This window comes from Pelodiscus sinensis, chromosome 1 (genome assembly GCF_049634645.1).
Source record: "Pelodiscus sinensis isolate JC-2024 chromosome 1, ASM4963464v1, whole genome shotgun sequence".
Lineage (NCBI taxonomy): Eukaryota > Metazoa > Chordata > Testudines > Trionychidae > Pelodiscus > Pelodiscus sinensis.
Window position 1 is genome coordinate 209,346,825 of NC_134711.1, and position 20,433 is coordinate 209,367,257.

The 20,433-nt window shown below is 46.3% G+C and overlaps 1 protein-coding gene across 1 annotated transcript in view; it reads left to right on the forward strand.

Moving 5' to 3' along the window:
- The window catches only part of RS1 (retinoschisin 1), a 29,136-nt gene that overhangs the window by 8,235 nt on the left and 468 nt on the right, over positions 1-20,433 (forward strand). The window contains exons 2-5 of the mRNA XM_014568634.3: positions 3,380-3,405; positions 5,681-5,786; positions 16,460-16,601; positions 17,194-17,389. Of these exons, the coding sequence (XP_014424120.2) occupies positions 3,380-3,405; positions 5,681-5,786; positions 16,460-16,601; positions 17,194-17,389 (470 nt within the window). The remainder of the gene's footprint in view (positions 1-3,379; positions 3,406-5,680; positions 5,787-16,459; positions 16,602-17,193; positions 17,390-20,433) is intronic.

A 20,433-nucleotide genomic window follows, 5' to 3' on the forward strand; every position in this document is an offset into this window, starting at 1 on the left:
CACAGTCCTCTGCAGAGTTGTCCAAGCAGACACCAGGGAGGGTTTCTTGCCATGGATCGCCAGGGTCTCCATTGAAAAAAGGATTTAGAGCTGCAGAGCTGAAGGATGGGGCAAAATGAACAGTGGTAAGAAGAGCTTTGTCTAATTTTGAAAACTCATCCCTCTCGCCAACAGAAGTTTGGGCTAATAAAAGATATTGCCTCACCACCCTGTTTCTTTCATAGCTTGAGACTAGGCTGCAACAACGCTTCATTTTCTCGTTACTGTAAATGCTGGCTATCTATAGATGCATTGAGAGGGAGGAGCTACTTCTAGATTTCACATTTTCAATATACTGTTATCTATACATTTGTATTGCCCTTTTTCACAAGTCCTAAAAATATCTAGGATGCATACAAGTAAGACCAGTATAAGACTGGTGATGGCTTTTTCACAGACATTCGTATGACATGAAATATGACATCAGAATCGCCTCTTTTTTTTTGCTTCTAATTCCAAAGTAAATTTTACCGCTGGTACCAAAAAACTTTTTTGACAAAAACAATTATCCCCTTGCCACAGAAAATTGCTGGACTTCAGAGTTTTTCAACAGGTTCTATACCTGTTCAAAAAACAGTCACAACATTTTTTGTGAACAAATGCCTTTTTCTGCTGAAAAATTTAAACTTTGATTTTTTTTTTGGCAAAAATGTTGATGAAAACATTGTTCCATTTTGATTGAAAACCTTTGAATTTTGCAATTTTCTAAACAATTTGAATAAATTCCTGGCTTCTTCTTACTGAGTTCTCACTTTTACAGTCCTTGAATTACCTTTGAAGTGATGAACTGCTCACCACAAGCTAAACCTCATTGTCACTGAATCTCACAATGATTTCAAAGGAACCAAGATTTCCCCCAAAATAATAGTGTGTAAAATAATCCATTTGTATAAAATATTGGAGAACTGTAAAGTCATTATGCTAATTAGATGGGGTCAAATTCAAAGTTTATATCTCAACCTAAGTACCCTAACATTTGGATTTTGGAGGTGGGAAAGGGGAAGAGGGAAGAGTCAACCCATTCTACAGAATGACCATTAAGGCATCAAATGCAGGCATCCTCAGTGCTTGTGGATGTTCAGGCAGAGCCGGCCCAAGCTACGGGCTGACTGGGCTACCACCCGGGGTGCCCCATTGTAGGGTGCGCCGCACGGGTCTGCTGGACCAGGCAGGGGCAGGGCATGCGCCGATGCCCCAGGGGTTAGGCTGCGCATGCACCGGGCGCCCGAGCGCGGGGCCACACATGCGCCGCACTCCTGGGGGCGGTGCCACGCTCCTGGGGCCCGGGGCATACGAATGGCTCGGGCCGGCCCTGTGTTCAGGCCCAGGGTTTTGATTTAGGTTCAGTTCTAGAATTAATAGAAAGTAGGTATGCCTCATTGCTTAACAAAATGGATGTCATATGCAGCAGAATGGACCAAACATTTAACTCCTTACTGAGGCAAAGCTACTTATGCTAGTCAGTGGTACTTTTACTGAGCAAGGAGTAAGAACTCCGCCCTGGTCTACACTAAGGAGTTATTTTGAAATAACCCTGCTTATTTTGAAATAATAAGCAGAGAGACCACACTACCAATCCTGTTATTTCGAAATAAGAGGCTGGTTATTTCAAAATCCGTACTCCTGCTTTTCTGGGGGAATAAGCTTATTTCAAAATAGTTATTTCGGGAGTTATTATTTCAAATTTAGTAACTTCAAAATAATTTCCTAGTGTAGACATGCCCTCTGAGATTTAGCCAGACGCAAACACCATCAAATAGAATAAAAACTAAAATCACGGTGTGTTTGTGCATTTTGGGTCACTAAGTTACAGAAATAAAACCAAAGAAGCTAAGTTTTGTCAGCAAACTGAATACATCTGCTCAGCATTTGTGTAAATATGTTGTGTGCCACTGTCTGACACTGACCATTTATTTTCACTGTATTAAAGGCAGTAAAATACAGCACAAAATGGATCTGAAACACACTGTATCTTTAGGACCAAAATATGAAAGGACTTTGATGGTCTGCTCTTGCGTTGATGATACTGCTCATATTTCAGTCATTTGTGCTGAAATAATTTAAAATATTTGAATTGCATAATTAAACATTTTTATCGTTAATTTATTCTTTACAAAGGACCCAGAGGTCTCTATTTTTTTTTCTTAGCCTGTGCACATCCAATTTCCATTTATAATGAGTTTTAGTTTTGTCACTGAATTCAGTAGGAGTAGGTTAAGGCTTGTGGCCCACACAGGTCTCAGCTGTAGTTGATTGTAAGGTGCATCATTGATTTTTAGACCCAAATTTACCACTATTTCACATAAAGCTGGCATTGTCACTGTGCAAATTGCTGCCATCAGAAATGCTGACTTGGGACTGAGGTTAAAACAAATGTTGCATATTTTGGGAATAATTTGTGTTGGAAATTGCTATATACATGTAAGGCATCATTAAATATTAGCATTATTTGAACCTTGCTAGATGCAACTATGGCTCCCTGTACGAGTGAATAATCTGAACCTAGAGCTCAGGGAACAATTCACAGAGATTATCTTATTTGATAGAGTCTCTTTTACTGCTTACAGAACATGTGCTTGCAGATGTCTACTTCCTCATTGTTCAAACGTATTCACTTTTTTCTGCTCTATGGTTTGGTCACCAACAGTTTGCCAGTTCACTGCAGGTAATGGACACCAGGCATTTGACATTCAAGTTGTGTCTGTTGGCTTTCATCAGTCACATGGTATTTTTTTCTGTTTCTTTTTGGATGGGCAAATCTGATAGGGCTGTACTGAACTCCCACTAAAGTTGATAAACAGGCTCTTTCTAATTTCAATGGGAGAGGAAGTACGCCTGTAATCAGCAAGAAGGCATAGTTTAGGGGGATGCCGAAGATAAGCAAGATCAGAGAATTTTAGAAAACTGTAAATCTTCCCTTTATGGGCCACAATGATCTTGTCTGAGGCATTCCAGCTAGAAAACAACTAGTCTGCTGTGTAATATTGATTAAGTGGGTGCAGTTTCAACTTAATTTCTTTCATTGTACTCACACAAAATGATTGTAGTATAAATACATAGAGTTTTACCATTGACTTCAGATGGTCTGGGATTTCACCCTTGTAGAGTGTTCTTCCTGCCCAATAGTCCATATCCTTCTGCTAGCACATGGAAGTCAGTTTATATGAAATGTATTTCACACTCCAGAGGTTCTTCATTTCCTTGTATGTCCATTGTTAAAGCAAAAACCACATTATAGCCCTAAGTGGTGAATTAAGAACAGCAAGATTCATTCTCAGCATCTTCATTCTTAACTCTCTTTTTATTCTTTCTACTATGCTTCGTTATCTCGTCCACACAGCCACGCTGGCATTGTCGCCTGGAGAGGTAAGCCCATTAAGCTTATCTGAATATTATCTAATTACTCCCTGGACCCAAATCTACATTGTGTTTACCATATAAACTCCTGTTGCAGTTAGTGGGAGCTCCGGTTGCTCAGCATGCTGCAGAATTGGCCCCTATATTTGCAGCTTATGTCTAAATATGAATTATGGGTAGCAGTCTTAGAATTACGTACTCCATTTGTTTGATAGTTACCAAACCATCTCCTGGTAAAAATAGAACATTGAGGACTTGTCTAGAATGGAGCCATTTGCACCAGTATAACCACACTGATGCAGTTACACTGGTATATGCCTTTAACTTAGACACTCTACACAAGTGCAAAACATGGCTTGTATCTGTGTGACTTACTCGAGTAGGTTACCAGTGTAAGACACACTGATGCAGGCTCAGTCTTGCACTCATGTGCACATTTATGTGGAGGGATTAAAAATCCTCAACAAAGAAAGGTTCTCATAGTGGGGAGCACAATGCTAGCTTCGTAAATATCATACAGCGCTAGTACAATGTCACAAATTATTTGTACATTTACAAGAATGGAAGGGACATTAATTATGGTTCAGTCATCCTTACTACATGCTCTCTAAAAACACAGTTTTCTGATACCACCCAAGCTTGGTTAAGACATTAACACAATTTTGAAGCACTCACTGACTTACAAATCCCCGTGCAATAATGCCATGATATATTATCCAATTTTGAGAATTGATCCTAGTATATACTCTTTGAGGGCTAGATTCAGATCTCAGTGGCACTAGTGTAAATCAAACCGGTATAACTCCATGGAGGTCAGCTGAGTTTCTCTGGATTTATACCAATTTAATAAAGAGTATGATCTAGCCCTGGGTTTCAGAATACTAACTGGTTCCTTAGCACAGATACTTTTTTGAAGACTTTCTTAAATAGTCATGATGCATAGACAAAAATATATCAAATTGGGTTACACTAATGGTGATCTCACGAATTCCATTAGTAATACCTTGTAGCATTAGATGGCTTTATTTATTTGGGGTGCAATTCACACCTGTATAGTAAAACATAAGTGCCATTCGTGATCTTTGATGATCATGATCTTGTCTGGATTTTTGTACGGGAATGAATTTCACCCTCAGCTCCTACAACTTTAGGGACCGTTTCTGTTTCCACTGAATGATAAAATTCGTATTGGCTTCAGTTTAAGCAGGGTCAAGCCCTTGTAGCATACTAAAAGCTTTTCATGAACTGTGAACAGATTCTAGGACAATAAAGTTTACTGGCAAATCTCTACAAATACAGTGGGTCTGATTTTTCCACTGCCTTGTGTCATCTTTTCTGTGCAAAGTATGAAGTGCTTCCCCAGCACAATTACACTGTTCTGCACTCACAGTGGAGAGAGGTAAGTGGCTATAGCAGGTTCAAGGCACTGGAGAATCAGGGTGTTACCGAAGTGTGGGGGACCCTCCCCACTCATCTGCAGTCAGATCTGACTGTCAACCAGCAGGTAGACAAGAGGGTTTATTAGTCGACAGGGACACAACTTAGAACAGACTTGTCAGCACAGAAACCAGAAGCAGTCAGTACAATCCATTTTTGGGAGGGGGACCCCCAAAGGTAGGGCCTGGCTCTTGTCCTGTGCCCCAAGCCAGCCCAGACTGCTTCACTCCCAGCAGCAAGGTCCCTATAGGTGGCTGCTATGCTAGGCAGGGGAAGGCACAGCCTTCCCAAACTGCCAGCCTGGGCCCGCCTGCGCTCCATCCTCAGAACACCAACTCTAGGTGTTCTGGGGACAGACTGTTGCTGCCCCCAGCGCCTGCCCTCCCTGTGCTCCAGGGCTGGGGAGCCTCAAGTTGTATGCACCCTCCGCCCTCCCTGTGATGGGGGGCATGGCCTGAGCGGAAGGGCCACGGTTGGGGACTTGCCTCCTCCGGCCCTACCTTCACCAGCCACCTATGCAGGTCCCCATCCCCCAGCCAGGCTCTTCCTCAAGCCTTTGTCCTGCTTCCCAGACAAAAGGTGTCACCTGGTCACACCCTGCCCTGAGCTCAGGTTAGTAAGGGCATCAATCACTGTGTATGTGCGGGAGGCTTTCACACACGAAATTCCCATCACCATGGAGGTATTGGTGTAGTGCCCTGGGAAACTGAGGCACACATCCAGGATTAGGATAATAGAACTCACATGCAACATAAAAACGTGAGTGAAATTCTCAGTTTGTCACACAGGGCCCAGTCTCATCTCACTGCATATAACATCTTTGTTGGTCTCTTTTGTATGATATTAGGAGGACCGATTGGAGCACTGGCACAGTAAAGCTTGCAAATGTGATTGTCAAGGAAGTGCCAACACAATATGGGCCACTGGAACTAACAGCTTAGCGTGCATGCCAGGTAAGGGATTATTTCTCTCCTAGATCTAAGCCAGGTACTTCACTACCTTTCTCTCTATAGTTTCTTTACAGCATTATTTTTCACTTGTTCTGACATCCTAAAATGCTATGCTGTACAGGCAGTCCCCGGGTTACGTACAAGATAGGGACTGTAGGTTTGTTCTTAAGTTGAATCTGTATGTAAGTCGGAACTGGCGTCCAGATTCAGCCGCTGCTGAAACTGACCGCCAGTTCCGACTTACATACAGAATCAACTTAAGAACCCCAACCTTCCCCAAGTCAGCTGCTGCTGAAACTGATGAGTGCTGATTCCAGGAAGCCTGGGGCAGAGCAACTCTGCCTCGGGCTTCCTGTAGTCAACGCTGGTCAGTTTCAGCAGCGGCTGACTTGGGGACGCCTGGGGCAGAGCAGCTGGGGTGCTGCTGGGTTGCTCCAGTAGCGCCCAGAGCGGCGCTGCGGGACCAACTGGCAGCGCCCCAGCTGCTCTGCCACAGGCATCCAGAGAAAAGCCTAGTCTGCTGGGGGGGGGGGCGTACTAGCTGCGCCCCCTCCCACCCCAGCAGACCAGGAAGACGCGGGCGGCGGACCGAGACGCACTGCGGTCCCGCCGCCTGGGTCCTCCGCGGCTTTGCTCCCAGTCTCCCTGGTCTGCTGGAGACGGGGAGCAAAGCCTCTGAGGACACCAGCAGCGGGACAGCCGCGGGGCGTCTGGGCTGTCCTGCTGCCGGATTCCCCCGAGGCTTTGCAAAGCCGCGGGGGGGCTTGGGCAGCGGGGCAGCCAAGGCGCGCTTGGGCTGCTCCGCTGCCGGCTTCTTCGAGGCTTTGCAAAGCCGCGGGGGGGCTCGGGCAGCCCAGGCACGCCTGGGCTGCCCCGCTGCCCGAGCCCCTCCATGGCTTTGCTCCGCGTCTTCCTGGTCTGCAGACCAGGGAGACGCGGAGAAAGCCCTGGAGTACACGGGCGGCAGGACCGCGAGGTCCCGCAGTCCGTGTCCTCCGGGGCGAGCCCCGTTTGTAACTGCGGATCCGACATAAGTCGGATCCGCATAAGTCAGGGACTGCCTGTACTATCGGCCTACAGAATTTGAATCAAACATGCTATTACTTTAGCACACCAGAGGTGCTACTACACAGCACCTTAAACTCAAAATAAGATATGCAATTTGCACCTACGCAGTGCCAAATTTCAAAATAACGTGCTATTTCGAGACATCCCTTAACTGCGGGATGCTGAAATAGTGGACCCGTTATTTCAAAAAATATTTTGAAATAACAGGCGGCTTGTGTAGACGCAGGGTATCCCAAAATAGCCGTGCAATGTGGACATACCCAATGAGTCCTGTCTGATCAGCTCAGCCCCAACATACTGAATCAATGATGGGAATGTTCCGAAAGATCTGAATTTGCTAGGTTTTTAACTGCTGTGGTTTGTGTCATAGGGTAGCATTCATGCTGAAACTCTGAGAGTTTGCCTAACCTATAGTCATGGGGTGACTATTACATCCCTTGTATTACCTTTATCAATCCAATTTGTAATCTCATCTAAAAATATGAAGCAGTTTAACAGTATCTGTTTTCCATGAACTCATGTTGATTTGCATTAATTATATTATTTTCTTTTAATTCTCTATTAATCATGTCCCATATTAGCCATTCCATTATCTTGCCTGAGATAGATGTCAGGCTGACAGGCCTATGATTTTTGTAGTCACCCCATATACCCTTTCTAAAAATTGGCACAGTTTTAGCTTTCTCCCAAGCTTCTGGAATTTCCTCAGCAATCCAAGATTTATTAAAAATCAACAATGATTCAGAAAGCTCCTTAGCCAACTCTTTTAAAACTCTTTGATACAAATTATCTGGACCCGCTGATTAAAAAATGTGTAATGTTTAACATCCACCAGAGATACTAGTTGAACAGAAAGAGTGTTATCACCATTGTATAATGAGGGTACATTATTTGTTTTTTTCCCAAATATTTATTGAACACACGCCTTTTCTGCATTATTACAGCTAATTCTATCATTTCCATTAAATAAGTGGACTAATATCTTCAAGATTTTTTTTGTTTTTTAATATATTTAGAAAACAACTGCTTATCTTTAACTCTGCTCACCGCCAACATCTGGAATTGTAGAACACTATCAGACCTAGTGCCCAATCTCAGTCAGAAAACTCTTCTTTCCAATTCTGATCCCACACTGACAGCTCCATTTTGAAATCTATCCATTTTCCATTTCTCAAGCCATTTTATGTGTTCTTTGCTATTACAGCATTCTAATTGTTTAATCAGAACGCAACATTGCTAACCTCAAGAGATCAAAAATCATGAGTCAAACTCTCCTGAAATTATGAGATTCACACCCCCCCCCCCCCCCCCCCAAGTAATGAAAATTTGAAAAAGAAGAAAACTATGTTGTGGTTTTGGTTTGTCTTTTGATTTTGGAGCTCCCCCCATCTGCCTCCAGTATGTACATATGAGACAATTAGTCTTGCCCACTCTTTCAAATGAACCGGATAAGGGGTGTTTGCCCCCTGCTGCAGGAGCTGTTACCCCACATCTGTCCATCCCATGCCCAGCAATTAATCCTGTACTTCAAGTCAAGCCTCAAACTCCAACAACCAAAACCCCAATTCAGTGCTACCATCAGTCCATCCACCCTCATATCAGCCCCCTTTCCCTCATCTTAGCCCCCACATAGTTCAGACCCTCCCCCCCCCTCCACACACACACCCCTGCCCAGCTTTATCCTGCTCTTCCTGGGTTCTTCACTCCTCTTTCCCACACTGGTTGGGGAGGGGCACGTCGGGGGCTCCTCATCCCTCTACTTCTTCCCAGGCCAGATGCTGCAGAGAGAGGATGAGCAGAGGCACTGCCCTGTCTGCATTTCTCACAGGAAGGTGCGAGAGAGGAACTGCTCTAAGATTCCAGGCTCTTCACTCCCTCCTCAGAGAATGGCGGCGAGTGCAGGGAAAGGTTCTGCTGGCTTGTGGGCCAGCGGACTGGGGGTTCTCATGGCATCATGGGCCAGACTCCAGAACTCTCTGAAATCCTGTCACTTGCCAGAGCTGGTGACACAGAGAATGCCTTGTTGGAATAATACTTATGAAAGCCAGCGTAGCTACACAGATACCTGTATCAGCCAATCATGCGATCTCAAAGCATGAATTCAGGGCTGCTCGACTGCTATAGGGGAGGGTAAAATGGGAATGAATTACGGTGCTTAAACAGCTCCATTCTGAAGAACATACGTACATGTCTGCGGAGAATAAAATAATAAAAGATTGCATCATTTTACCCAGAAGGCTCTTTCACTGTAAAAGACAATCTCACTGGCAGAAATAACAAACTTGTGCCCAGGTTCAAATGAACGAACACAGAATTTGCATAATGTAAATGTAGAGAATTAATAATGAGCCTAATTCTGCATGCGCTGCACCTCATGGAGCCATTCAAACCTGTGCACAATGTGACTGGAAAATGCTACCATCTCAAAAAGCAGAATTTTAGCCTCACTTTGCCCAGATATAAATGACTACAAAATGTGCAAGGGGACAACAGAGATATACATCAGTCCCCATTAAAGTTTTCACAAACAACGCTGCAAGTAATTAAGGTGACTACGCTATTCCCTAGCTATGGCACCGGGGGTACATTATTACTCTTTATTTACAAAAGCAAAATGTAAAAGTTTAAATGGTGACCCTTCAGCGCTGGACAGTTTGTACATAAAACTAGCAGCACAGAGATGTCAAGCTATTATACCAGCTGGTCTCCTTATGCCTGTGCGCTGTTGCCTCTCGCAAGCGTCACTCGCATGGGCGTAGCCAGTCTCATAACAACTTTAAGAGTTTTCTTAAGGTCAATGATAACAGCCTTAAATAAATAAACTGGTTGGTCCTGGCAGCCTCCAGACATCTGTTGAGTAGTTCTCTGTCTGTGACACAGTCTCCCAGAGTCGAAGGTGACCTCTTAATTGGCTTATGGCTGGGTGATCTTTGGATTAATGTTACTAAAAGTAAAATTCATCTGTCTTCCATCCATCACGTTTAAGATAAGCCTGCCAAGTGGTAAGTGTGTGGGGCCACTTCAGTCCAGTCTCAGTTTGTGTTTTTTTACACCAAGGGAACACCTTATTTTACTGCTGTGGAAAAGCTGGTTCTGTTGTGAACTAATCACAGGAAGACCGACTGAGACTGTTATAAATCCACTAGATGGTTTAATGCCTGCCAGCGGGTCACATCAGCCCTGAAAGGAGATGAAAGCGAATTTCCGTTTTCTTTTGTTTGTTTGTTTTTTCTTCATGTCATAAAAAAGGCAAAGTTGGTGAAACTGGAAGGGAGGAGAGGGGAGGGGAAGGCCTAGCCATTTCCCACCCCACTGGGAAGGAGGCTGTTCCCCACATACAGTCAAGGAGAATTTCTTTTGCCCACCCCGAGCCTATCAAGCAGCCACATGCTGTGGTAAGAAGCTCCCCCTTCTTCCTGGCTGTAGCTGCCTTTGACATCTCCCAAGCAGCTATCAGATGCTTTGCTTGGACATTCCCACTCTTGGGTAGGTGTCATATGCTTTTGCAGTGCACTGCAGCTGCTTCTGTGTCCCTGCCACCATCAGGCTCTGTACTGCCTCTGGATCCTTGGGAAGGGTAGGCAGAGAGCTTATGTCCCTGCCAGGGCTTTTGTACTGGGAGAATTTCCCTTCAGGCTCTTGTCACTCCCCTGCAGAATAAGGCCCTGGCACCCTCCTTCTCCTCAGGTATGTGTCTGCACACACTGGGAAGGTAGCTTGATTCCGATTGGATACTGGCAGGGGTGTTGTAGCTGCCTTCTCACCATCAGCGTCCCTATGTGCATGTGGGCTAACGTGCAGGTCTGGAACTAACTGGGAGGGGAATGAGGAACAGAGGATTTACCCTCTTCTGCTTTCAAAGCCAGAATACCACCAACGCAAAGATTACAGTATCTGACAACAGCCATACAGCCAGCACCCCCACGCTTGCTGGGTGCCGATGGAAATCGGTGCTCTAGGCAGAGAGAAGGTTTTTACACCAGGGACTGTAACCCACTTTACACACCCTGGGAGCATTTGACGGGGGTATCACCACATGGGGCTTAACTATAGTTTTAGCAGCCCCCGTGTCTCTCCGTCCAATGGGATATCTCCACATAACTACTCCCTTCCACTCCTACTGGTGAGCCAATAGAGCTGGGCACCTGGAAGGGTGCAACAGGACACACAGGCACAGGTCTGGCAAGGGACTGGCTCAGCATGGACATTTTATGTCATTGGCAGATGTGCAGTGTGAATCCCACTCGCTGAAGCATCAGTCTCACACTTAACTCTGTGAGCTGGCCTCTCCAGCACTGCCCTGGGCCTCAGTGGGCAGAGTGGACAACACCTGGCAACGTGACCCTGCTCCCCACCCATCCCAGACATGCTTTCAGGAAGTGTCCCTCTCCCCTGAGCATGGACTTTGGCTTGGTTCCGATCCCTGATCCCATTCCATTCCTTTTTAGGTTTCCTATCAAACTCAGGCCAGCTAGCCACATGCTGGTCTGCCAATTGCCCAGCTAGAGTGACATCTCTTGGGGTTTTTTTAAGCTCTGATTAATCTCTGGATGGCAGAGTTTATGGAATTGTTCTAAGCCCATTAATTGTTAGCCTCACTGACAGTGGAAATCCCCCAACCGGTTCCCCATTTTCATACATAAACCCTGTAACAGGGTAGCTGATCTTTTAAAGGAAATTGGACTCAGCTCACCTGTTCCAGCCCACATGCTCCTATTTGGCCCATTAAGAGGGCAGGGCAGTACCTGAGGGCTATAAAGATACATTTACACTGCCATGTAAGTGTAACCCACACACCTAGGCTATGTCTACACTGGCAGCTTCTTGCGCAAGAACATCTTGCGCAAAGGGTCTTGTGCAAGAAGTCTTGTGCAAGAAAATGTCCACCCTGCCATGTGCGCGCTGTGCTTTTGCGCAAGAGCATCATGGCAGTGTGGACGCTCTCTTGCGCAAGAAAGCTCTGATGACCATTTTAGCCATAGGCCTGTCTTGTGCAAGAAATCCCTGCCGAGTGTCCACACTGCCCTCTTGCACAAGAGCTCCTGCACAAGAGGGCTTACACCTGTTAGAAAAGAGCGTAGCTCTTGAGCCTGGGCTTGCATTGTGAGCTAGACGTCCCCTATGAGATGTTGTGAGCAAGATCCAGTGACTCAGAGCAGACTGAGTCAGTCAGGAGAGAAGTGCTGTCAGAGAGAGGGGGGAGGAGGGGTGCCTGAAAGGCAGGAGAGCAGCAAGAAAGGTTTTCTGGCTGTCATGCAGAAGCCAGAAAGCGAGAGTGAGAGGGCTGACGGCAGGAGGAGCAGAAGCCAAAGGGGGAGAAGCCTGTTGGCTCTAAGCCAGACAGCTGGAGCCAGGGGCCAGAGAAGGCTGCAGCCATGGAAACAGTGGTGGGACTTATCTGTTGATCTCTCCAGGACTGGACAGCTGGACCCAGCGGCTATGTCTACACTACAGGCTTCTTGTGCAAGAGAGCGTCCAGACTGCGTAGATTCTCTCTTGAAAGGAAACTCTGATTGCTATTTACAGAATGGCCTGGGCTTTTTTCAATTGGCTCTTTTTGCACAAAAAAACCCCGTTCCCCTTCCACATACACCTTTTTGCACAAGAGCTCTTGCACGAAAAGAACTTATTCCTCGTAGAAGGAAGAATACCTACACTGCAAAAACCCCTCTGTTCTTTCCTTTTACTTGCGCAAAAAAGCGCTTAAGGTGTGAACAGTAAGTTTTTGCGCAAAAACTCTATAGTGTCGACCTAGCCAGAGTCACCACGAGAGGGCCAGGGAAAGTGGGGTACTGCATCCTGGGTAAAAATTATTTCCCAGCAGTGAGGCTTGGATGAGTTGCAGGGGATTCAAATGGGAAACTGAAGTAAGGGACCACTGGCAGGCTATGAGGGGGCGCCCAAGGAGAGAGCCATGGGGTTACAACCCCTAATTTGATTGAAACCTGAGCATAATCCATATCCCTGACATTGTCTCCTATACAATTGTCAGGGGTTACGTTAAACTTTTGCAAGAATCCTTATCGTCCTCTCTGCCCATAAGGGTGAAACTGTTCAAAGCCTTTGTCTCTGACAGTAGTGGAGCCAGATACTGTACCATGGCCTCCTGCTGCCCTCCTCTTCCTGTTCAACTCCCGTTTCAAAAGTATCTAGGAACACGTCCCTGTCACTCCCCCTCCCTACAATGACGATGTAATTTGGAGGCTCTACTGCCCAGCAGGGCAGGTATGTGCAGTCTGGCTTCACCTACTGGGATAGGATTTTGCTGGTACAGCCTCCATCTTCAACTTATACCAGAGTCTTTCCCTCTGCTCCTCATGTTGGCATTTCTGCTTCTTCTGTTCTCTCTGGTGTTGTGACTGTTACAGCTGGTCTTTATGCAGCTGGTCCCTCTCCAGCAGTGTCTACTCTCAGTCCACCCATCCAAATTCCCAGTTGCAGTGAGGCAAGCCTCTCCCTTGCTTCCCTCGAGGGAGTTGGCACCAAGATTTCCTAGGCCTGGTGGCCTCTCTGCCTGTAGGCTGGATGCTCCCTACAAACCCGGACCATCCCTCCATTTCTGAGCTTGAGAATATAGGTTGACTAGCTGTGTCTTTGTCTGCTCCCTTGTGTTGAGCCACCTCTCTGCATTGCTCAAGTGGCTGACCTTTCCTCAGCTGTCACACTACTAAAAATATGAATCGCACTGTGGACCAACAGAACACCCATTGGGATGTATTAAATTTTTTGGTTTATTTTTGCATTTTTACATTTTCTGTTACATTACAGTACAAAGTGTGCAGTGCTCACTTTATATGATTTTATTACAAATATTTGTACGGTAACAATGATAACCAAAAGAAACACTATATTTCAGTTTACCTCACACAAGTATGGTAGTGCAGCCTCTTTATAACTTACACATGTAGATTGTTACAGAATTGCCCTCAAACCCAAAACAGCTGCCATGTGTTACATTACTTTTATAGCGATTAATGCCCTGCAGAAGCAGACTGAAAACCGGTTTACATTCTCACACACTGAGATCTCACACTGCCCTGCTGTTACACAGATGGGGGCCATAGGGTGTGTTTACAAAATGGCCCCAACCAGCAAAAGATTCTGAAACATCAATGATGATTAAAAGCTGAAGGGAGCTCTGTCCTTTGCCCCAGCTGAGGATCTGGACTTTTTGTTTAAAAAAAAATATCCTTCACACCCCAGCTTTCCAGATGTATCAGCTCCCAGGCAGGACTACTGAATCCAGAGTCACATGCCAACAAAGGGCTTGGCTCCCTCTTTCAGCCATGCCAGTCAAAACAGACTTTTCTTCCCATCTTCCCAATCCCAGTGTGTCTTCCCTTTCTTTGCAGGAAGTTGACAGTGTGTAATCAAGGCTGGCAGAGTGAGGGAGCCAGCGAGGGAATTGCAGTGGCTAGGAAAGGGCTGGGAGTCTGGAGCAGTGCAAACCCACAACTGGTGGTAGTAATGAGAGGATGGGTTTCTTCACATACAAATTGCCTTTCCTGCGTACAGCTTTCAAAGCCCAGCAGTGGTGTCATTGCAGAGACCTCTTCCTTGTTGCTGGTCTCCCTGATTCTTTGAGAGTCAGTTTAGAAAAGAGGAGATTAAGGTGGGAATATGATAGAGGTCTATAAAATCATGACTGGCGAGGAAAAAGTGAATAAGGGAAAGTTATTTACTTATTCCCACAATATAAGAACTAGGGGTTACCAAATTAAATTAATAGGCAGCAGGTTTAAAACAAACAAAAAGTTTTTCGTCACTCAGTTCACAGTTAACTTGTGGAACTCCTTGCCAGAGGATATGATGAAGGCTAGAATTTTAACAGGGTTAAAAAAAGAGCTAGATAGATTCATGGAGGTTAAGTCCATCCATGGCTATTAGCCAGGATGGGTAGGAATGGTATCCCTAGCCTTTGTTTCTCTGGAGGTGGGTGACAGGGGAGGGATCACATGAGGATTACCTGTTGTGTTCCCTCCCTCTGGGGCATCTGGTATTGGCCACTGTCAGCAAACAGGATACTGGGCTGGATGGACTGTTGGTCTGACCAAGTATGGCCGTTCTTATGTAGCTCCCGTCTCTCCCTTCCTCCTTAGGGACAGAGAAGTTCTTTATGGCAGAAGAGCAGCAGAGAAAACCAACAGTGGGAGGAAGGAAGAGTTGGGGGGGGGAGGGGAGAGAGAAGGGAATATGTGACTGCTGGTGGTTGCAGGAGGGAGCAGTGGCTATTTCAACTATTCAGGTCCTGTTTGCAATTTGTAACATAACATGCTGGCCGTTTGTCACATCCTTTTTTGTTTGTGTGTCAAGCGCCTCTCATCTGAAGAAGTGGGTTTTGCCTGTGAAAGCTCATGATCCTATACATATATTTTTGCTAGTCTCTAAGGTGCTACAGGACTACTCAGTCTGCAACTTTAAAACAATAACACGGCTACCCGTCTCAGATAGTTTATATGTGTTGGCAATAGGTCTCTCTTCCCTGGGGAAATTCCAGGTTGGTGGCTGAGCAGACAGGCTGGATTTGGGCTAATCTATTTCCAGAGGAGGGTGCTGCTGTCCATTGTAAATGGACTGATCCATGCCTTTGTGGCGTGAACTCTATTGGTCCCTGCAAGTTTTAATTGTAGCCTTTTGCTCCTGGAAAGTCAGATTGGATACCCTTAACACCTGCTTATGCAAATAGTCCCATTGCCCTCAATATGGAAGGGCTGGCAGGGGGGAAGGAGGCAACCCAAGCAGGTCAGCTCACACTTGGCCTTGCTAGGAAGCCCTTCTGCTAAGAGAGGAGTAGCCCTGCTGGTTCCCAAGAGACTAATTTTAGCTGGAAGGATGAGGCTTTGCAGACAGAGGTGGAAAAATAAAGGCATCTCGGGAGCCTCAGTGCAGCTGTAGGGAAGACCCTTTTCTTCTGGGAGGAGGGGGCACGAAGGGAACAAGGATTATTATACATAGCTGAACTGGAGGCTTTGCAAACATCCCACAAAATGGGAGGAAGACTCCCATGAAAGCAAAGCCTCACAAATATACTAGAGGCTACGTTTACACTGCAAAATAAATACATTCTGCAGCAGTGACGCTCGGAGCCTGGGGCAGCTGACTTGGGCTCATGGTGAAGCTACAAATAGCAGTGCAGGTGTACAGAAGCCCCAGACAGGGGAAGGATCCCAGGGACTGATTGACCCCAGGGGCTCTGAGACTTGCTGCAGCAGGTCGCCTTTTGTCGTGTAAAGGTGCCCATCCCCCAAAGAGGACGTGGTGTGCAATGTGTGTGTGAGGCTAAACTAAATCGGCACAGCAGAGCGCTGAACTAAAGAGAAGGCAACACCCCTCCCTCCCACTTCCCCACTGAGTCCTGATGTTCATTTTTGATGGTTCCTGAGACGCCGCAGCATGGAATGAAATGAAGCCTGTAGCTCTGTAGGGGTCCGTGCCATGTGTGGCTGTTTATGACCTGCCCTCACAGTGTGCTACCAGCACGCTAGAGGAGAGACGACCAAATAAAAACACAGATTGAATCCGCACGCCACCAACATGCTGAGCAAACTGAACGAGGCAATGGAAGCAGCCTCGCTTTCCTTGGATTAAACTGCTTGTTTCTCTTGCAGAGTGTCCCTATCATAAACCTCTCGGGTTTGAGTCAGGAGCACTTCCTTCCGACCAGATAAGCTGCTCCAATTCCGAGCAGTACACCGGATGGTACACTTCATGGACTGCAAACAAGGCCCGACTCAACGGCCAGGGGTTTGGGTAAGCCTAACATCCCCGCTGCATTAGAGTGTTGAATGTTGTGCAGCAATTCAATGGAGCACCATGCAGTGTTAGCAGCAAAAAAAAAAAAAAAGTGTGTGGGGGGGGGGGGGGGGAAATGAAGTGAAGAGAAAGGAACAAACCATGCCTTAAACAGTCAGTGGCATTTCCACCTGCTTACTCCAGGCTGAATCTGGTTCAGAGAATGCTGTACCCCCTACCCATTCCTATTTAATGTTCAGACAAAAAGCTGGAGTCTTAGGGCCAGGCTCCGGTACCACTGAAATCACTGGAGTTTTGCCATGGACCAAAAGATTTGGATTAAGATTTTCATTGATTGGACGGCTCCGTTTCTGGCTGACTAACCCGAGACATTGTAAGGGAACCCGAGTTTCAGAAAGTGCTGGCAACTGCCCGCTTTCAATTGGGCATTCAGACACGGAGGTACCACAACTCACTAGTCACTTTTAAAACTTCTTGTCTTTGATCCTTAAAAGATCAGTTCCTTTGCAGCTCTTCCTTCCCTGTCTGATCCCCCCACTATTAACACTTGTACTTGTCCTACTTTCATTGATTTGCCTGTTTCCAATAGGTGTGCATGGCTCTCCAAATTTCAAGACAATGGGCAGTGGCTGCAGATTGACATGAAAGAGGTCAAAGTGATCTCAGGGATACTCATGCAGGGGCGCTGTGATGCAGATGAGTGGATAACAAAATACAGCGTGCAGTACAGGACTGATGAGAACCTGAACTGGATTTACTACAAGGACCAGACAGGAAACAACCGGGTCAGTGGGAGGAGCATTGTTGGTGAAGACAGTTTTAAGCTACATGCAAAGCTTGGCTCACAGTGGGTGATAGCCTTTGCAGAACATCGACACAAACCCTTTGCCCCATTAAATCAAATTGATTTATATAGTTTAGACAGACGCATCTGTCTGACTGTCCATCCATCTGTGAGTCTGTTGGTTCAAGAACTGATCCTAAATGGTAAGAGCTAGGGCCGCCAAATTTGGTAGGCAGCTTCCTCTTACCCTAACTGAAAGCAAGGTCAGGATTTGGTTGTGCCAAGAAAACAGGAAGCGCTGGGAATGGGACCATTTTCCATAACATGGAAAGGGAGGGGCACAGAGGGGGATGCATTATTGAGAGTAGCTACTGTGGGCAGCAAGCCTGCAGGGGAGAGCTACTCTGCAGAGTGGCCAGAGGGATCGGGAGGAGACAGAAGGCCCCTGCTGGCAGCTGGGGTAAGCGAGAAGGCCCCTGCTAGCTGGGGAGTTTGGGGGAGAGAAAAGGCCCTGCCAGCTGTAGGGGCAAAAAGAAGGCCCCACCAGATGGGACCCTCACCCCAAGCCTCTTCACTCCCCAACCCTCACTCTCGCGCACACACACACGCCTCCAGCCTCCTGCTCCTGCCTCCCACTCACATACCCAAGGCCCTGTTCTGACTCCTGCACTCCCCACAATGCCAGTCCCCTGCCCTGAAGGACTTGGCAACACCAGGTAAGTCTTCTAGTGAAGTTATAAAAGAAAATATGGGCCGGTTTTTCTTGCACATGCGTTCTTCTCAGAGTAGGAAGGAAGAGTGTCAGCTCGCAGGTTGCATTCCTGGATCCTCCTGGCTGGTTTGTAACACCCCAGATCTCAGCAGTACTTACAGAAACTACCAGGAAGTTCTAAGATATGTCGCTGAAACGGCAGATCTTAATGAGCCCCCCATCGGTGGAGGATTTGTCATAGTAGAGCTGTGCTTCCCCACATCCAGACGCCCTTTCCCACCCTGTCCACCAGCCTACACCGGGGTGGGCAGAGGGCTTAGGAGGACACAGATTGGTTAGATCTATGCTAGCAGGGAGTTCTCCTCCTAGACAGAATTCTCTGCTGGCCTTATGCAGCCATTTCATTTGCATTGCTGTAGAGAACCCAGCCTGAGAAAGCCGACTCACCTACCCACAGAGTAAGGAAAGGCTGGGATTAAGCTGACTCTTGTCATGAGCTCTACTAATTTGGTCCCTTACCACTTTCTGTTTAGCAAAGCCCTCACGATACATATGGGCTGTGTCTAGACTGGCCAGTTTTTCTGGAAAATCAGCCACTTTTTATGGAAAAACTTGCCAGCTGTCTATACTGGCCGCTTGAATTTCTGCAAAAGCACTGACGATCTCATGTAAGATTGTCATTGTTCTTGCAGAAATACTATGCTGCTCCCCTTCGGGCAAAAGTCCTTTTGCGCAAAAGGGCCACTGTAGACAGCTCAGATTTGTTTTCCGCAAAAAAGCCCCGATCATGAAAATGGCGATTGGGGCTTTTTTGCGGAAAAGCGCGTCTACATTGGCATGGACGCTTTTCCGCAAAAAGTGCTTTTGCGTAAAAGCGTCCGTGCCAATCTAGACGCTTTGTTCCGAAAATACTTTTAACGGAAAACTTTTCCGTTAAAAGCATTTCTGGAAAATCATGCAAGTCTAGACACAGCCTTGCAATATAAATAGAGACACGAGAAAATACTGAAGAACACTCACAATGGATAGGGTAAAAAGAGGGGAGACATAAAGGCACGTATCCCTCAGGGTCAGGAATCCCTTGCAGCAGCTCTTACTTTAATGACAAGAAAAGGAAACCACAGAGTGATACCTTACTACTGGAATAAGTGAGCATACGGGTGCCTTGGTTAGTCTTTGTTTGAAGTGCCCGGACTAGTTTGGAAACTGGTAGAATTTTTGGCACTGTAAGGAACTTCTCAAGCACAACCACACTCACAGCAAAGTCATGTTCTTGGGGAGGCCGTATGTCACTGAGAAGCCCTTTGTCACCGTTAGATGTGAAATGAAAGCTGGAGGGTTACCCATGACTGGCACTACAGCAAATAACATTGGAGGGCTTTTGTCAGGTAACCATGGGATTGAAAGGAGTCTGAATGGCTTGTGGTAGCCTGGGGTGTCCACAGGATGTACAGGGAGTAAAGAACAGGAGTTTCACAAGAGCCTAAGGTACCGCGCTCCCCATTAACATTTTGGGATTGGTGATGAAAACTTGTGCAATCAGGTACAATTTTAGGAGGCCAAATAGTTTTGGATTCCAAAATTAAGCACAGCAGGACAGGGAAGCGGGCACATACTTCCAAAGATGTTGCACTACTGTTTTAAACCCTGGTACCAGCTGGACCAATTTCTCCCTGCCCTCCCCCCAGCATCACAGACACTAACCTCACTCCCTCCTCAGCCTGCTGCTAGCAGCAGAACATGTACTGTGCTGTACAGATCAGCACTCATTCAAAATTTCACCATTTAGAAAAAAGTGATGCTCAGATTTGTCATTATTTAAATACACAGTCAGTGACACACTTACTTTGTCAAACTGCCAGCTACAGGCTAACAAAGCCAGGTCAAATTGTAAAGGGGAACCTGCCAAGGAGACTGCAGTACCTGGCAGCAAAGCATAGACTGTGATAAACCTCCCCCCTCCCAAGTCTGAAGGAGAGATGTCTCTCATTCTCTCAAAATCCATGGGTGGCCTGACTTTCATTTACACAGTGGCACCTTTCTAGTACCGAAAGGGATGTGAAAGAGCCCAGGTACAAATGAGAAATAAAAATGACAAATCTTGTTGCAATTCTTTCCTGTCCTACTTGGGTCACTTTTCTTTAAAACCTGTGTGACTTTTGTGGGGACAAGAATGATAGGTCTGAAACTCCCCTGCTTTACACTAGTTTTACACAGTTGTAACTCCACTCCTGACTTGGTAACTTCACCTTTGGTCAAATGAAAGAGGTTCGTTTTGAGTGACCAATATTGTCATCAACGCTGCCTTGTGCAGACTTCACAGCATGTCATTA